This window comes from Oncorhynchus kisutch, linkage group LG5 (genome assembly GCF_002021735.2).
Source record: "Oncorhynchus kisutch isolate 150728-3 linkage group LG5, Okis_V2, whole genome shotgun sequence".
Lineage (NCBI taxonomy): Eukaryota > Metazoa > Chordata > Actinopteri > Salmoniformes > Salmonidae > Oncorhynchus > Oncorhynchus kisutch.
In genome coordinates this window covers 10,432,226-10,448,890 of record NC_034178.2, presented here as the reverse complement: position 1 = coordinate 10,448,890, position 16,665 = coordinate 10,432,226, and the positions used below count along the sequence as shown (strand labels likewise).

General features: G+C 45.8%; 1 protein-coding gene and 1 non-coding gene across 4 annotated transcripts in view; one reads left to right on the top strand and one right to left on the bottom strand.

The window, feature by feature from the left end:
• Positions 1-16,665, bottom strand: part of LOC109890426 (protein TANC1) — a 53,215-nt gene that overhangs the window by 3,698 nt on the left and 32,852 nt on the right. For 2 of the 3 annotated variants that reach the window (XM_031824365.1, XM_020482369.2), the window contains 14 exons: positions 13,992-14,300; positions 13,606-13,806; positions 13,177-13,389; positions 12,938-13,060; positions 12,565-12,801; positions 12,063-12,269; positions 11,851-11,932; positions 6,709-6,842; positions 6,463-6,586; positions 5,570-5,745; positions 5,230-5,362; positions 5,095-5,124; positions 4,799-4,890; positions 4,533-4,679 (listed from right to left, as the gene is read on the bottom strand). In XM_031824365.1, the coding sequence (XP_031680225.1) occupies positions 4,533-4,679; positions 4,799-4,890; positions 5,095-5,124; positions 5,230-5,362; positions 5,570-5,745; positions 6,463-6,586; positions 6,709-6,842; positions 11,851-11,932; positions 12,063-12,269; positions 12,565-12,801; positions 12,938-13,060; positions 13,177-13,389; positions 13,606-13,806; positions 13,992-14,300 (2,208 nt within the window). The remainder of the gene's footprint in view (positions 1-4,532; positions 4,680-4,798; positions 4,891-5,094; positions 5,125-5,229; positions 5,363-5,569; positions 5,746-6,462; positions 6,587-6,708; positions 6,843-11,850; positions 11,933-12,062; positions 12,270-12,564; positions 12,802-12,937; positions 13,061-13,176; positions 13,390-13,605; positions 13,807-13,991; positions 14,301-16,665) is intronic. The other variant, XM_031824366.1, reaches the window with a different exon arrangement.
• trnat-ugu (transfer RNA threonine (anticodon UGU)) lies at positions 10,111-10,183 on the top strand. Its single transcript has one exon. It is a non-coding gene; the product is annotated as a tRNA-Thr (tRNA).

Here is a 16,665-nt window from a genome sequence, read left to right as displayed (position 1 = left end):
GTGCCGGTTTTAGCCAACCGGCTAATTTTCAACCGCAGTCCCTGGGCAGGTTATTAAAAACAATTACAATATAGACAATAGCAACATAGAACAAGCAAGACATAGCATACAGACAGAGCAACATAGGACAAGCAAGACGTAGCATACAGACAGAGCAGCATAAAACAAAAAGCAGCAAGACAAAATTCATAAAAGCAACAAAGTGTTTCCACACCTCACAAGCTACAGACAACAGACAACATGGAGAGCGGCAACACACTGCTAGGGACCATGTTCACAAATCTGATTGACCTTTAGCCATGTCTTCAAGCATTTTGTGAAAGTGTGATATGTGGTGCAGTTATGTGTGTCTGATGGCAGTGTATTCCAGACATGGGAAGCTCTCACAGAGAATGCAGATTTACTAAAGGTGCTTTTCCTTAGGGGAACTATACAGTCACCTCTCATGGCAGACCTTGTGGATCTGCTGCCATATGTCTGGGTTTTCTGTTTAACAAAAATATTGAGTGGAGGGGGAGCCAGGCCATTGAGGATCTTGAATACAAGACATGCGTCGGTGTATTGCACAAGATTTTCCCAACTCAAGAGCTCATGCTTTCTAAGGATGTGACAATGATGATGGCTATTGGGCTTCCTATCAAGCACTTTGAGAGCCTGTTTGTAGACAGACTGAATAGGTTTTAATATTGTACAGCAAGCTTGGGCACAACTAGTCAAGCAGTATGTTAAGTGGGGGAGTATCATAGATTTGAAGTACAGTTTTGCTACCTCTGTAGTCAAACAATTTCGTATAAATTGGAAATTAGCTAGGTTGAATTTGGTTATTTGAATTACCTTTTTCACATGCTTTTTAAAAGAGAGGTTGGAATCAAGTATGATGCCAAGGTACTTAAAATCGGATACCACCTGGAGCTTCTCCCCTGACACTTAGCATCTGTTGCCCTCTTTGTGAAGAACATGCAAACAGTTTTTTGTACCTGGACCATTACAGTAGTGAGTTCTTGTGCAGCTTGTTGTTTGCTCTTTGCATGCACATATATCACTGTATCATCTGCATACATTTGAACTTCAGACCCAGTACAGACAGAAGGCAGATCATTAATGTACAGGCTGAACAGGAGGGGCCCCAGTATTGACCCTTGGGGCACGCCCACATCATAGCTACGAGTGGGCGACAGCTCATTGCTCACTCTGACACACTGAGTTCTGCCTTCAAGGTATGATTTCATCCATCTCAAGGCATCAGGGGAAAAGTTGAACTTGGACAATTTTGTGATGAGAATCTCATGGTTAACAGTATCAAAAGCCTTCCTTAGGTCCAGAAACACAGCCCCAACAGCACCCCCTTTGTCCATCTTGGACTTCACATTTTCCAGAAGAAAGCAGTTGGCCGTTTCTGTGGAGTGTTTCGCTCTGAAGCCAAACTGCATGGAGTGTAATGTGAAGGGGCTGTTGTTGAGGTGGGCAATCAGTTGTTCTGCTACACACTTTTCAACAACCTTTGACACCACAGGTAATATACTAATGGGCCTGTAGTTACTCACGTTAGCAGGGTCTCCTGATTTAAAGATGGCCGTTATTATGGCCGACTTCCATACCCTTGGAAACACACCGAGACCAATAGATGTGTTGGTGACCTTAGTAATGGGGCCAATGAGTGACTCTTTGTAGTTTTTAAGAAAGGTAGAGTCCATCCCAAACACATCTTTGGCTTTAGAGTTCTTTAGTGAGCTAATCACCTTGTTCACCTTTGACTCAGAAACCTCCCTTATGATGAAGACAGGTTGAGTGTCATTCACTAGCACTGAGCCCAAGAAACAAGTGGAGGGGTTCTGTGTCAGTACCCTGACAGAGTCAATAAAGTAGGAATTGAAGGCTATTGCTATTTCGACTGCATCCTGTGTTAGATTGTTATTCACCATGATTTCTAGTCTTTTTGCAGTGTTATGGTCTTTCCCTGTTAACTTTTTTAGAATTTCCCTTTGCTTCACCAATTATGTTAATAAAAAAGTTTGCCTTGGCCTGTCTGATTTCTTTCATCACCTTATTTCTCAACATGGTAAACCTACGTCTGTCATGCTCTAATTTAGATTTTAGGGCTATTTTTAGAGCATAATCTCGTTCTTTCATCAATTTCCAGATTTCTCCATTTAGCCAAGGAAGAGTGCTCTTTTGGCCAGGTTTGGATTTGATTTTCTTTAGGAAGCCATTTATTGTAGTCTGGATTGTGGATAGAAAAACCTGACTATCAGCTTCCACGTCTGTATAGGACAAGAGATCATTCCAGTTTATTCCCTTAATTGCTTTTTCAAAATTATTTAATTCACTCTTAGGTATTCTGAGTTGATCCGGCTTTCTAACAGTAGAGAGGTTAAACCTGCTCTTAGACAGCTTTCTGGCTATAAGTGTCAGATTATGATCAGACAGCCCAGTAACCATATTGAATGATTTAGTCACTCTCTCTGGTTTATTACTGAACACCAAATCAATCTGTGTTTTAGAGCAGCAAGTCACCCTGGTTGGCCCTTTAACTAGCTGTGTAAGGTCAAAGGTATTAGTGATCCGTTTGAGGGTTTTCCTACAACACTTGTCTTCATAATTAATGTTAAAATCTCCCATTAAGATGACCTCTTTCCCAAAATCACATTCCCTAAGCATGGTATTAAACTGATCAAAAACACACTTTTGGTGGAAGGTGGCCTATACATTCCAATGAGGGTAAAAATCATTTGGGGAGACAGTGTAACGTTCAGGCCGATACATTCTAGTTCATTATCACATGACCACTCAATTTGTTTACATCGGATATGTTCTTTAATGTAAATCATCACACCCCCTCCTCTTCCCTCAATCCTGTCTCTCCTGAAAACATTGTAGCCAGGCACAACCAAAGCAGCACAAATTCGTCAAAGAATCCTCCATTTGCAGCAATTATAGCCTTGCAGACCTTTGGCATTCTAGTTGTCAATTTGTTGAGGTAATCTGAAGAGATTTCCCCCCCATGCTTCCTGAAGCACCTCCCACAAGTTGGATTGGCTTGATGGGCACTTCTGTTGTGGGAGCTCAAGCAGCTCCCACAACAGCTCAATAGGGTAGTACACAGCGTTGTACGAGATCTTCAGTTTCTTTGCCAATTTCTTGCATGGAAAAGCCTTCATTTCTCAGAACAAGAATAGACTGACGAGTTTCAGAAGAAAGTTCTTTGTTTCTGGTCATTTTGAGCCTGTAATCGAACCCACAAATGCTGATGCTCCAGATACTCAACTAGCCTAAAGAAGGCCAGTTTTATTGCTTCTTTAATCAGAAAACAGTTTTCAGCTGTGCTAACATAATTGCAAAAGTGTTTTCTAATGATCAACTAGCCTTTTAAAATGATAAACTTGGATTAGCTAACACAACGTACCATTGGAACACAGGAGTAATGGTTGCTGATAATGGGCCTCTATACGCCTATGTAGATATTCCATAAAGAATCAGCCGTTTCCAGCTACAATAGTCATTTACAACATTAACAATGCCTACACTGTATTTCTGATCAATTTGATGTTATTTTAATGGACAACATTTTTTGCTCTTCTTTCAAAAACAAGGAAATTACTAAGTGACCCCAAACTTTTGAATGGCTGTGTATATAAAACACAGGGGAATCATGTTTTTGACTGAACTGAGCCTTTAATGGTAATTTCATAAGCACCTCTAGTGGCCCTGGTGTGTGTGCATGCGTGTACAATATGTCTGTGTGTGTACATGCCTGCGTACACAGTGTATCCACCCATCTCTTTGTATGCCTAGAGAGCATGCGGTTGGCTTGTTTTTAAACGCGTTTCCCTGCTCCCCTCATTCCTCTCAGGTGAATATTTAATGAAGCAAACCACAGTGTGATTCCGTCCTTGAGATGGAGGTGGGCATTACACCACAGCCTTGAAATCCACAGCTCTGAATAACTGTTCAATGTTTAATAACAGTTTTTATGGCCTCTATACTCCCACTCCCCTCCTGTTCTATTCACCTGAACGTGATGAAATATGGATGATATGTGCCCAGCCAGCTCTCTCTTCCCCCTGACCCAATATCCACCAGCAACAACGGAGGGAGGATCCCTTCTTTCCGTGTGGGTTTGTGTGCGCCCGTGTTTGTGCACACGCGCCCATACTGATTCCTCCAGTATATGGGAGAGGATGACCGTATCACATCATAGCATCTTTCCATTATTCATTTGCCCGGAGGATGCCATTTTACCACCACCACTCTAGTATAACAGTCTTATTATATTGTCTGGTAAAACAAGGGTGTGTTAGATCACACCCTCCAGGCTGCTGAGATGAAGATCTATCCATTATACCTACTGCTATACTATTAACATGAAATGACATTTCATTCAATATTAAATTCTATAAAATAGCTAATGGAGTAGTGTGTAGATATATCAGATGACGTAATACCTGCAGTTTATTACATGTTCAATTATATTAGCAACTGATAGTCGTGTGTGTGTGTGTGTGTGTTTGTGTGTGTGTGTGTGTGTGTCTCACATTGGTTTTCCTGCGGCAGCGTGACATGTTGAGGTACAAGGAGATACGGAGCTCTTTCAGGCCCTTCAGTTCGTCTCCGAAGCCGTCTCGGGGGAACTTCCTCAGGGCGTACTGATACCTCTGGGCTGCCTCCTTCATCCTCCCCTTCTGGAGGGGGGGAGAGGGAGAGAGAGACATTGATTTTGAGATTTTCTAATTGGACACACTTTCATGACAGACAGTCACACACACCCAGAGATCAGGTTTTCCTTTTGTTGTTAACCCACCTTATACAGCAGGTTGCCCTCCTCCATGAGTTTCTGTAGGAGGATGAGGAGCACGTCTGGTTTGGATGTGGCCATCGCCCACGTAGCATGACCTGGTCAAGAGGTACGAGAACACAGGTTACACACACACACACACACACACACACACACACACACACACACACACACACACACACACACACACACACACACACACACACACACACACACACACACACACACACACACACACACACACACACACACACACACACACACACACACACAACCCTCCAAAAGGTATCTAAAGAAAGTACCTGATCGATCATAAGGGGATGTTCTGTTGCCTTTTAGCAGGTGGAAAAAAAGTGAAGAGAAAGAGGGGTGAAATACATGATGTTGCTATAGCAACTTCCTCAAGACACTGACAGATCAGGTCAACTCCAACTCACCCAGCTTGGCCCCTTTCTTCAGTAGGGTCACCACCACAGCAGCGTTTCTACAGCCCACAGCCCTCTCCAGAGGCCTCACCCCACTGTGGTCCACATGCTCCACCACCGCACCCTTCTCCACCAGGTACTGAACCTGTGGTTGTAGAGGACAACACAAAACAAACAGCATTTTTAAAAGGATTCAAACAAGGCCAAAGGAATTGTGCAAATTCAGTACTGTGTTTAAAAAAGTCTATAATCTAGGCCAGTTTAAAACAATCTAGGCCAGTTGCAGCGAAATCAGAATTATGTCTGTGGGTCAATTTGTTTCTCCAGTTTGCGGTATTAGAAGGAACCCCACCATCTCTGCATCACCGTTGAACGCTGCCAGGTGGAGAGGGGTACGTCCGTTCCTGTCAGGGTGATCTATCTCTGCCCCCTTCTCCACCAGGCACTCCACCACGCCCTTCTGACCCTTCAGACACGCCCAGCTCAGAGCTGTCTGGCCCTCCTTGTCCACGGAGGCTAAAGATGCGCCTGGAACCAGATCAGAAATAACATGCTCACTCCATTGCAACTCAGTCTGACATGTACTCAGTTTATTAGCTACACCCATATAGTACTGGGCCGGACCCTCAGTGGCCAGGAAAACATTCCCCACACCATTACACCACCACCACCAGCCTGTACCGTTGACACCAGGCAGGATGGGGGTCATGGACTCATGCTGCTTACGCCAAATCCTGACTCTGCCATCAGCATGACGCAACAGGAACCGGGATTCGTTGGACCAGGTAAAGTTTTTCCACTCCTCAATTGTCCCGTGTTGGTGACCGTGTGCCCACTGGAACCTCTTCTTCTTATTTTTAGCTGATAGGAGTGGAACCCGGGTGTGGCCGTCTGTTGCTATAGCCCATCCATGACAAGGACAGATGAGTTGTGCGTTCCGAGGTGCCATTCTGCTAGTCATTAGTTTTGACCATTCTAACGTTCAAACGAACAGCAACTGAATGCCTCGATGCCTGTTTGCCTGCTTCATATAGCAAGCCACGGCCACGTGACTCACTGTCTATAGGAGCGAACCATTTTTGTGAACGGGGCGGTGTACCTAATAAACTGGTCTATACTGTATCTCAGAGCTACAAAATGAAAAAATGATCTAAAATAACACTATTTATTTAGTGCACTGAGAATTGACCATGTACCATGATTGACCAATGTACCATGATGTGACCCTGACCCTTGACCTCTTACCCTTTGTCAGCAGGAAGTCAGCAGTGCTGAGGTGGCCCTCGCTGGCTGCCACCATTAGCAGACTGCGGCCCTGCTTATCGATGGTGTTAATGTCCACACCTCTCTGCAGCAACAGCTCTGCTACCTGAGAGAGAGGGGGGGGAGAGACAGAGAGGGACAGAGAGCATGAGTGAAAGGACAGCCATCAGTGCTGTAAAGCAGGAACATTAGAAGTGTAACAGAAGGATTCATCAGAATGAGTCTCACCTGGGGGTGTCCATGCCTGATGCAGCTGAAGATTGGGACCACCCCCCTCCGGTTGGGCTGCTCCGCCCCTGCACCCTTCTCCAGCAGGAAAACACACGTCTCTGTCCTGCCCCGGCCTGCAGCCGCACTCAGAGCTGAGAGAGAGAGACCCCCAGAACAGTGGTCAACTACCTACTTCACCACTGTGCTCTGAATGAAAGTAATCTTTGTTTTTGTGTTATTGATTGTTTTGAGACAGTTAATAATGAGAGTATAATATTGGCACCACACATGCAATGTGAGCCACAGTACACTGAACAGAAAACGTCACACCCCTGAGTATGACTTTCAAAGCCTATTTTTAGACTGGCCACACTTCAGTGGGCCCATATTTCCCTGTGCTCTCTAGAGAGGCAGGCTCTTAGCTGAGGCTGTCAAAAGTCTTACAGCTGGCCTGGCAGAGAGAGAGACAGATTTGATGGGTATTGGCCACAGCTTGCCCAACCAGCCATCTAGTCCTGGGTATGGGGCATCCATCCAGACAGTATATACCTCCCAAAAGGCACCCTATTCCCTAATTAGTGCACTACTTTTGACCAAAGCCCATAGTGCTCTAGGTCAAAAGTAGTGCACTATATAGGGAAGAGGGTGCCGTTTGGGACACAAGCAGACAGTGCGGACCAGGGAAGCTGAGATCAGACAGGTACTAATGTGGTCACAGGAAGGCCAAGAAGATCATCAAGGACCTCAGCCACCTGAGCCAAGGCCTGTTTCACCCCGCTACCATCTAGAAGGCAGAGAAAGCACAGGTGCATCAACGCAGGGACTGAGAGACTGATAAAAAGCTTCTATCTCCAGGCCATCAGACTGTTAAACAGTCACCACTACCCTGCCCTGAACCTTAGAGACTGTTACTAGCTAGCTAGCCCCCATTACTCTACCCTGCACATTAGAGTCTCTTACTAGCCAGCTAGCCCCCATTACTCTACCCTGCACCTTAGAGACTGTTACTAGCCAGCTAGCCCCCATTACTCTACCCTGCACCTTAGAGACTGTTACTAGCCAGCTAGCCCCCATTACTCTACCCTGCACATTAGAGTCTGTTACTAGCCAGCTAGCACCCATTACCCTACCCTGCACATTAGAGTCTGTTACTAGCCGGCTATCACCCATTACTCTAACCTGCCCATTAGAGTCTGTTACTAGCCAACTAGCACCCATTACTCTACCCTGCACATTAGAGTCTGTTACTAGCTGGCTATCACCCATTACTCTACCCTGCACATTAGAGTCTGTTACTAGCTGGCTATCACCCATTACTCTACCCTGCACCTTAGAGACTTACTAGCCAGCTAGCCCCCATTACTCTACCCTGCACCTTAGAGACTGTTACTAGCCAGCTAGCACCCATTACTCTACCCTGCACCTTAGAGTCTGTTACTAGCCAGCTAGCACCCATTACTCTACCCTGCACATTAGTCTGTTACTAGATGGCTATCACCCATTACTCTACCCTGCACCGTAGAGACTGTTACTAGCCAGCTAGCCCCCATAACTCTACCCTGCACATTAGAGTCTGTTACTAGATGGCTATCACCCATTACTCTACCCTGCACCTTAGAGACTGTTACTAGCCAGCTAGCCTCCATTACTCTACCCTGCACATTAGAGTCTGTTACTAGCCAGCTAGCCCCCATTACTCTACCCTGCACCTTAGAGACTGTTACTAGCCAGCTAGCCCCCATTACTCTACCCTGCACATTAGAGTCTCTTACTAGCCAGCTAGCCCCCATTACTCTACCCTGCACCTTAGAGACTGTTACTAGCCAGCTAGCCCCCATTACTCTACCCTGCACATTAGAGTCTGTTACTAGCCAGCTAGCCCCCATCACTCTACCCTGCACCTTAGAGACTGTTACTAGCCAGCTAGCCCCCATTACTCTACCCTGCACCTTAGAGACTGTTACTAGCCAGCTAGCCCCCATTACTCTACCCTGCACCTTAGAGACTGTTACTAGCCAGCTAGCCCCCATCACTCTACCCTGCACCTTAGAGACTGTTACTAGCCAGCTAGCCCCCATTACTCTACCCTGCACCTTAGAGACTGTTACTAGCCAGCTAGCCCCCATTACTCTACCCTGCACATTAGAGACTGTTACTAGCCAGCTAGCCCCCATCACTCTACCCTGCACCTTAGAGACTGTTACTAGCCAGCTAGCCCCCATTACTCTACCCTGCACATTAGAGTCTGTTACTAGCCAGCTAGCCCCCATCACTCTACCCTGCACCTTAGAGACTGCTGCCCTATGTACATGGCGTTATTGAACACTGGTCACTTTAATAATGTTTAAATACTGTTTTACCCACTTTTTATGTATATACTGTATTCTAGTCATGGCTCATTCTGTATAACTACTGCTGTACACACCTTGTCTATTCATATACTGGCCATAGAGTCTATACACACCATCATATATATTTAGAATCTGGCCTCTGACATTGCTCGTCCTGATATCTCTTAATTCCTTTATTTGGATTTGTTCGATTTGTGTATATTGTTTTGTATTGCAGGTATTACTGCACTGTTGGAGCTAGAAACACGAGCATTTCACTGTGTGTTTAATATGTGTTCGATATGTGTACGCGACCAATGCCATTTTCTTTTCTTTGATGCAGCCTCCTGTTTCACCTTGGCTGGGATGATGAAATACTCACAGGAGAGGTGACATCACCCATCTGGTTCTGGAAGCCGGTGGGGAGGGAATGACGCCATGAATGACATCTGTGGGAGCATGTAGGGCACACCCTCCCCATCTGTCCCACCGATGGTTCCACATGAGCACATACGCAATTACAAATCACCTCACTCATTTCATTTCCTTTATCTCATTTCCCTTCACGCCAGAGCAAAAAGTTGAGATAACAAAATACGTTCAATTTTTTTTTAAATACTGTGGTTGTGATTGATACATTTAGGAATACTTTGTCTTGTGACTCAACACTTCTCGATCTAAGATAAGGCAGACGTGCATCACTGACTCATAAATCAATACGCAATTTGCGGATTCATGCCTGAACAGCTGTGCTTCTGTTGTCAATGTCAAATATCTGAGGGGAGTTAGGATGAAACGTGGAGGAGTCTGAGGAGAGCTGTCAGTCAGAGTCAGCTGCTTTTACCAGACAAAGAGTATGTGGCTTTCAGGTTAAATCCCTGACATGAGAGGCCTCGTGCCGACAGCCTAGCTCAGCTAGTTTGGCCAGACTGCTCCAATCAGCAGCTGTGCGGTAGTTAGTGACGTCACATTAGGTGTGACCAGAGCCATATATTTAGAAATATGTCTCTGGGTGTGGTCTTCTGTCTGTTTTTGAGTAAACTGGGTGTGATATGTAAATATCCTGTTGCAGTAAGGTGTGAATAGGTAAGGCTCCATAGCTCAGTGGTTAGAGCACTGGTCTTGTAAACCAGGGGTCGCGAGTTCAATTCTCGCTGGGGCCTTGGTTGTGGAATCAAAATGTTTTGATCCAAAAGGGAGGTTCTCATATTGAAAATACTATTTTTGAATAAAGGCCAATGAGTTGAATGGGGCCAATGAGTTGAATGGCTCCTAAAGCTAGTTCACAAACAAGATTAAAAACATGATCCATTGATGCTGTCCAGGTTTATCAACTACTTCCCACAGCTATAAATACTACTTCTGACAACTCTCACGCATGTCACTGATCTTGTGTGGACGACAGACACACACAGCTGCTACAGCTACGATCGTTATTTATCTGTTCCATGTTATTTCATTCGCGTACAGTAAACCTTTGGCATCTCACCCACAGAGGAGGTAGAGACAGACAGGCAGGCAGACAGACAGACAGTAGCCTGCCCTCTAGGGAGAAAAACTTAATTATTCTCCACTAATGAGAAGCCACCAGGCACGGGAACACATTTGCATAGAGAGAGGACAATTTCACAGGCAGAAGTATTCAAGGACATCTTTCACCGAATAGATTAGAAGAGCTGACGTGAAATCATTCGGCATATAGTAGAGTATCAAGATTCTCTACCATGGGAGGATTTGTCAATGTAAAACCAATATTTATGAAAATGAAACCATTCTAGACTGAATGGTGAGCCCAAACAGTAAAACAAACGAAGGCCATTAAATTGGTACTATTGTTTATTTTATCGCCCAGTCGGGTCTTTGCAATCAACATAAATACATGATTTCCTTCAATTTACCTCTAAATAGCCTATTTAGTATTCTATATTTGCATTAGCGAGGTTGTTTTCATTCAGGATTGGCTTACAAATGTGACCAGCAGCCAGCAATTGTATGTATGCTTCCAATTGGCAGTGGTTGAGCGCTGTCTGTCCCCCAGCCTATGTATTTACTACTGAGAGCACATAAACACCTATGATTGTATTAGTTGAATGGGTATAAGAATCAAGACAGGTTTGCTTAAATTCCTTTTTTTGGAGATGGAGGAAATACCATCTGATATCGACACCAGCTTCAATGTAAGACCATTATAATCTAATATTACCACATCTTTCTTCTTGAGCCTGTTACTCATTTCACAGATGCTCTTATCCAGAGCAACTTACGGGAGCAAATTAAGGTTAAGTGCCTTGCTTAAGGGCACATCGACAGAGTTTGCACCGAGTCAGCTCGGGGATTTCAAACCAGCGACCTTTCGGTAATTGACCCAACGCTCTTAACCGCTAGGCTACCTGGAATATATGACCCAGTTTCAAACCATTACAACCACTGCCGCCTAAATCTCCCGCTAACGACCGGATCAGAAGAGTCCGTCGGTGTAACCTGCCGTCTTAATAGGTCCTGTTGGTTAAAAGCAGATCAAGTTCTGTACACTCTTCAAGCCTCTCTTCCCCAGTGAGCTCAGCTACATCTCCTGAGTCCTGAACAAGCACACGGGCTCAATATCCCTTCGCTCGCATCCTACGCTACAGTAAACAGTAAATGGACAGTGGGCAAGTGGAGACCACCTGAGAAGCTCAATAGGAAGTGGACGACAACAAATGATCTCCGCTGGGTAAAAACGAATGCCAACCACCGTTCGAGAGGCAGCGAAAACAAGCAACCCGAAAACAGAGGATGAGGAAAGAAAATAAACATTATTATACAGACAAAGGGAAAGTGCACTGTGTACCCGTCTCTCCCCAGAGCGTGTCGGGAGCGTCTATCTGCACAGCCAAATCCTCATCTTTCAGCTCCAGTAAGCTCTTCGCAACCTGACAACGAGACAATAGTACGCACAAGAATTATACACCATAACTATTATAAGCAATACACACAGGTTGAATCTGAAGAGAGCGCACGGTGTGTGTGTGTGTTCGTCAGTGTGTGCATGCAGTAGCCTACGTGAGTTTGTCCCATACTGCAGGCGGCCGTCAGGGCCTGTTGTAAGGCCTGGCCCTTCACACTGCTCTTCACACCGTGCTGCTGTTGGCCCTCAGGGGCCTCTGTGGGGCCCCAGTCCTGGTTCAGCAGGTAGTGGATGATGTCTGGGTGGCCCCTCAGCCCAGCATGGACCAGGGCACACTGACCACTCTTATCAACATGGCCCACCTAAAGGGAGAAACACAGATCAATCAATCAATCAATGAACCCAATGTATTTACAGAGCCCTTTTAACATCAACAGTTGTCACAACCATATTTACAGTAACCTAGCCTATATTTACAGTAACCTAGCCTATATTTACAGTAACCTAGCCTAAACCCCAAAGAGCAAACAGAAGCAGACAATTATGATACATGACTAAGTTATAACTTATGAAACGGCAAAGCTGGGCAACAACAACAGCAGATTGAATTGTCAACAAGGTGAGATAACAGCATGGGACTAACAACTGACCACTGACCTTGGCTCCTTTCTTACAGAGCAGGCTGACCAGTCCTGTGTGTCCTGCTGCGGCGGCCAGACAGAGGGGGGTCATGTCGCTGTCCGAGGGGCCGTCTACGGGCGCCCCCAGCTCCAGCAGCAGGGACACCATTTCAAGGTGACCCAGGTGGGCGTGCACACCCAGCACAGGGGAACGGCCAAGCACCTCTGAACGCCCGCTCACACTCGCCCCGCCCAGCATTAGTAGACGACTCACCTGTAGGTAAGATATTTTTTTTTAAAGAAAAAAGTTGTACGTGCGTGCGAGTCTCTCACCTTGACGTTGGGTGTGCGCGTGCCTGTGCTGTGTGTGCGTGCGTGTGTCTCACCTTGACGTTGGGTGTGTGTCTCACCTTGACGTTGGGTGTGTAGAGATTTCTGAGGGAGGCCAGGGCGGCAGAGAGGCTGTCGGTGCTACAGCTCACCCACAGAGCCTGCAGAACACTGGAGGACACACCTGTCCTCTTACTCTGACCCTAAGAGAGAGGGGGGCAGAGACACTCTGGTTCAAAACTTCCACCATCGCCCCCCACTCGGATAGTCTTTGGATTCACGTCCCATTAGTAGTCCATTCAGACACACTAGCTGGTACCTTGAAGATGTGTGCCTTCAGGATATGATGTCCCAGCTCCATGGTCTGCTGCCGATTCAGCTTGCTCTCCTGTCTGGAGAACATGAAGGCCAACAGAGCATGGCCACTCCTGGGGTCACAGAGGAAGTCGGTGCTCTCTCCGTCCGCCCTCCACACGAGCCACTCTCGAAAGGAGGGGTGGAAGAGCATGCGGGTGCCGTCCCTGCGTCTCACCTAGAAGGACACGGCACAAGATCAGACAGAGGTTGTCGTCATAAATCCACAAGCGGCTGAGATAGTTACTATCGCTGGGAGCCAAGTGCAACTCCCACAGAGTGAACGTCACTCAATGCAATGGCTGTATACTACTTCCTGGTCTACTTCCTGATCTAGCTAACAACGTACGGTACGGCCGTGTCTCAACAGTCTGTCAAGGGGTTCTCTCCTCACCAGGACGGAGGCCAGAGTCTCCAGGCATTGTTGGAAGTCCTCCCAGGACATCTCTCCTCTCACACCCCCAGCATTCAGCGCCCGGAACAGCTGCTCGTCCGCCAGCGGGTGTAACGAGGCCAGCACCACGTTGAGTACGGGCAGCACCCGCTCGAAGGTTCGGTCCCCTTCGAACTCCGCACGGCACTGCAGCAGGTACACCTGATGATAAAGAGGACCACAATGGAAATAAGTTTGTTGACTTGATTGTGTATTGAAACCCGTGTGTTGTACTTCCTGTAGCTGGAGCAACTCTATGGGCTGGTGTCCCTGGCACAGATTAAGTGCCCTACATTTATTTCACATTTGTCAAAGATTTGTCAAATATAATGTGTTCATTCATTCACCTCAGCCAGAGAGACGGGCACTACCATGTAGTTGCCTCCCTTGAGAACCAGGTGGGCGCTCTGGAACAGGTCCAGGGTCAGTTTTAGGTAGAGGAAGGAGCCCTGGCTGCGAGAGGCCAGGTGGGTGTTGAACTTGCTGAGGAGGAGGGGGTCGGGGACGGTGCCGTTGGGCGTGGTGACGTTGGCGGCAATCTCGGGGCTGACGATGACCCGGTGTTGGATGTAGTCGCTAAGGTCTCCACCGATCTCGCTGCTCTCTGGGAAGTCGTCCAGTGAGAGTCTGGAGAAGGGTAGGAGGGCGGTGATCTCCTGGGGAGACAGGAGACAGCGATCATATTGTAGAATTGTACAGTGCCTTGCGAAAGTATTCCGCCCCCTTGAACTTTGCGACCTTTTGCCACATTTCAGGCTTCAAACATAAAGATATAAAACTGTATTTTTTTGTGAAGAATCAACAACAAGTGGGACACAATCATGAAGTGGAACGACATTTATTGGATATTTCAAACTTTTTTAACAAATCAAAAACTGAAAAATTGGGCGTGCAAAATTATTCAGCCCCTTTACTTTCAGTGCAGCAAACTCTCTCCAGAAGTTCAGTGAGGATCTCTGAATGATCCAATGTTGACCTAAATGACTAATGATGATAAATACAATCCACCTGTGTGTAATCAAGTCTCCGTATAAATGCACCTGCACTGTGATAGTCTCAGAGGTCCGTTAAAAGCGCAGAGAGCATCATGAAGAACAATGAACACACCAGGCATGTCCGAGATAATGTTGTGAAGAAGTTTAAAGCCGGATTTGGATAAAAAAAGATTTCCCAAGCTTTAAACATCCCAAGGAGCACTGTGCAAGCGATAATATTGAAATGGAAGGAGTATCAGACCACTGCAAATCTACCAAGACCTGGCCGTCCCTCTAAACTTTCAGCTCATACAAGGAGAAGACTGATCAGAGATGCAGCCAAGAGGCCCATGATCACTCTGGATGAACTGCAGAGATCTACAGCTGAGGTGGGAGACTCTGTCCATAGGACAACAATCAGTCGTATATTGCACAAATCTGGCCTTTATGGAAGAGTGGCAAGAAGAAAGCCATTTCTTAAAGATATCCATAAAAAGTGTTGTTTAAAGTTTGCCACAAGCCACCTGGGAGACACACCAAACATGTGGAAGAAGGTGCTCTGGTCAGATGAAACCAAAATTGAACTTTTTGGCAACAATGCAAAACGTTATGTTTGGCGTAAAAGCAACACAGCGCATCACCCTGAACACACCATCTCCACTGTCAAACATGGTGGTGGCAGCATCATGGTTTGGGCATGCTTTTCTTCAGCAGAGACAGGGAAGATGGTTAAAATTGATGGGAAGATGGATGGAGCCAAATACAGGACAATTCTGGAAGAAAACCTGATGGAGTCTGCAAAAGACCTGAGACTGGGACGGAGATTTGTCTTCCAACAAGACAATGATCCAAAACATAAAGCAAAATCTACAATGGAATGGTTCAGAAATAAACATATCCAGGTGTTAGAATGGCCAAGTCAAAGTCCAGACCTGAATCCAATCGAGAATCTGTGGAAAGAACTGAAAACTGCTGTTCACAAATGCTCTCCATCCAACCTCACTGAGCTCGAGCTGTTTTGCAAGGAAGAATGGGAAAAAATGTCGGTCTCTCGATGTGCAAAACTGATAGAGACATACCCCAAGCGACTTACAGCTGTAATCGCAGCAAAAGGTGGCGCTACAAAGTATTAACTTAAGGGGGCTGAATAATTTTGCACGCCCAATTTTTCAGTTTTTGATTTGTTAAAAAAGTTTGAAATTTCCAATAAATGTTGTTCCACTTCATGATTGTGTCCCACTTGTTGTTGATTCTTCACAAAAAAATACAGTTTTATATCTTTATGTTTGAAGCCTGAAATGTGGCAAAAGGTCGCAAAGTTCAAGGGGGCCAAATACTTTCGCAAGGCACTGTATATGTTGTGGATTTATATCTGACCAAAATGGGCCTCCTGGAACCGTATATATATCATACACTGCATTCTCAATCAAAGTGTACTGCAGCTTGGTTATATCTCAGAGTTGAACTTAGCCCACACGCCATGCAACCATGAGCCCAGGAGCACACCGCAACTTCCCACCCAAAAGTCTGCAGTACAAAATCAATACGATACAACACAGTACAATTCTATCCCCCAGCTCCGGCATCACAGCAGAGAGAACCCTTTCTTCTAGTTGTGACAGGTAACATGAAAGAGGGAAAAACACTGAATAATACAAGTGAGGATGAGAACATGGTTGGCTCACTATGGTGGTGCTGTATGTGCCAGGACAACAGATTAGTCAGGGAGAGGATGGCACCCATCACATCTCTTCAAGCTGCTGCTTCTTCTGACTCACGGAAACATGAAACACAGTAGTCGTGTAACACTGTACGCGGACACTTCTTCTGTAGGATCTTGCTTCTCCACCTGCATTGCTTGCTGTTTGGGGTTTTAGGCTGGGTTTCTGTACAGCACTTTGAGATATCAGCTGATGTACGAAGGGCTATATAAATAAATTTGATTTGATTTGATTTGATCTTCATTTGACCAGAATCGAGGCAGCAAAATAATCCTGCGGCAACAGGATTTGAACATTTCGTCCATAATGTTGCTTGATTGGTGGTC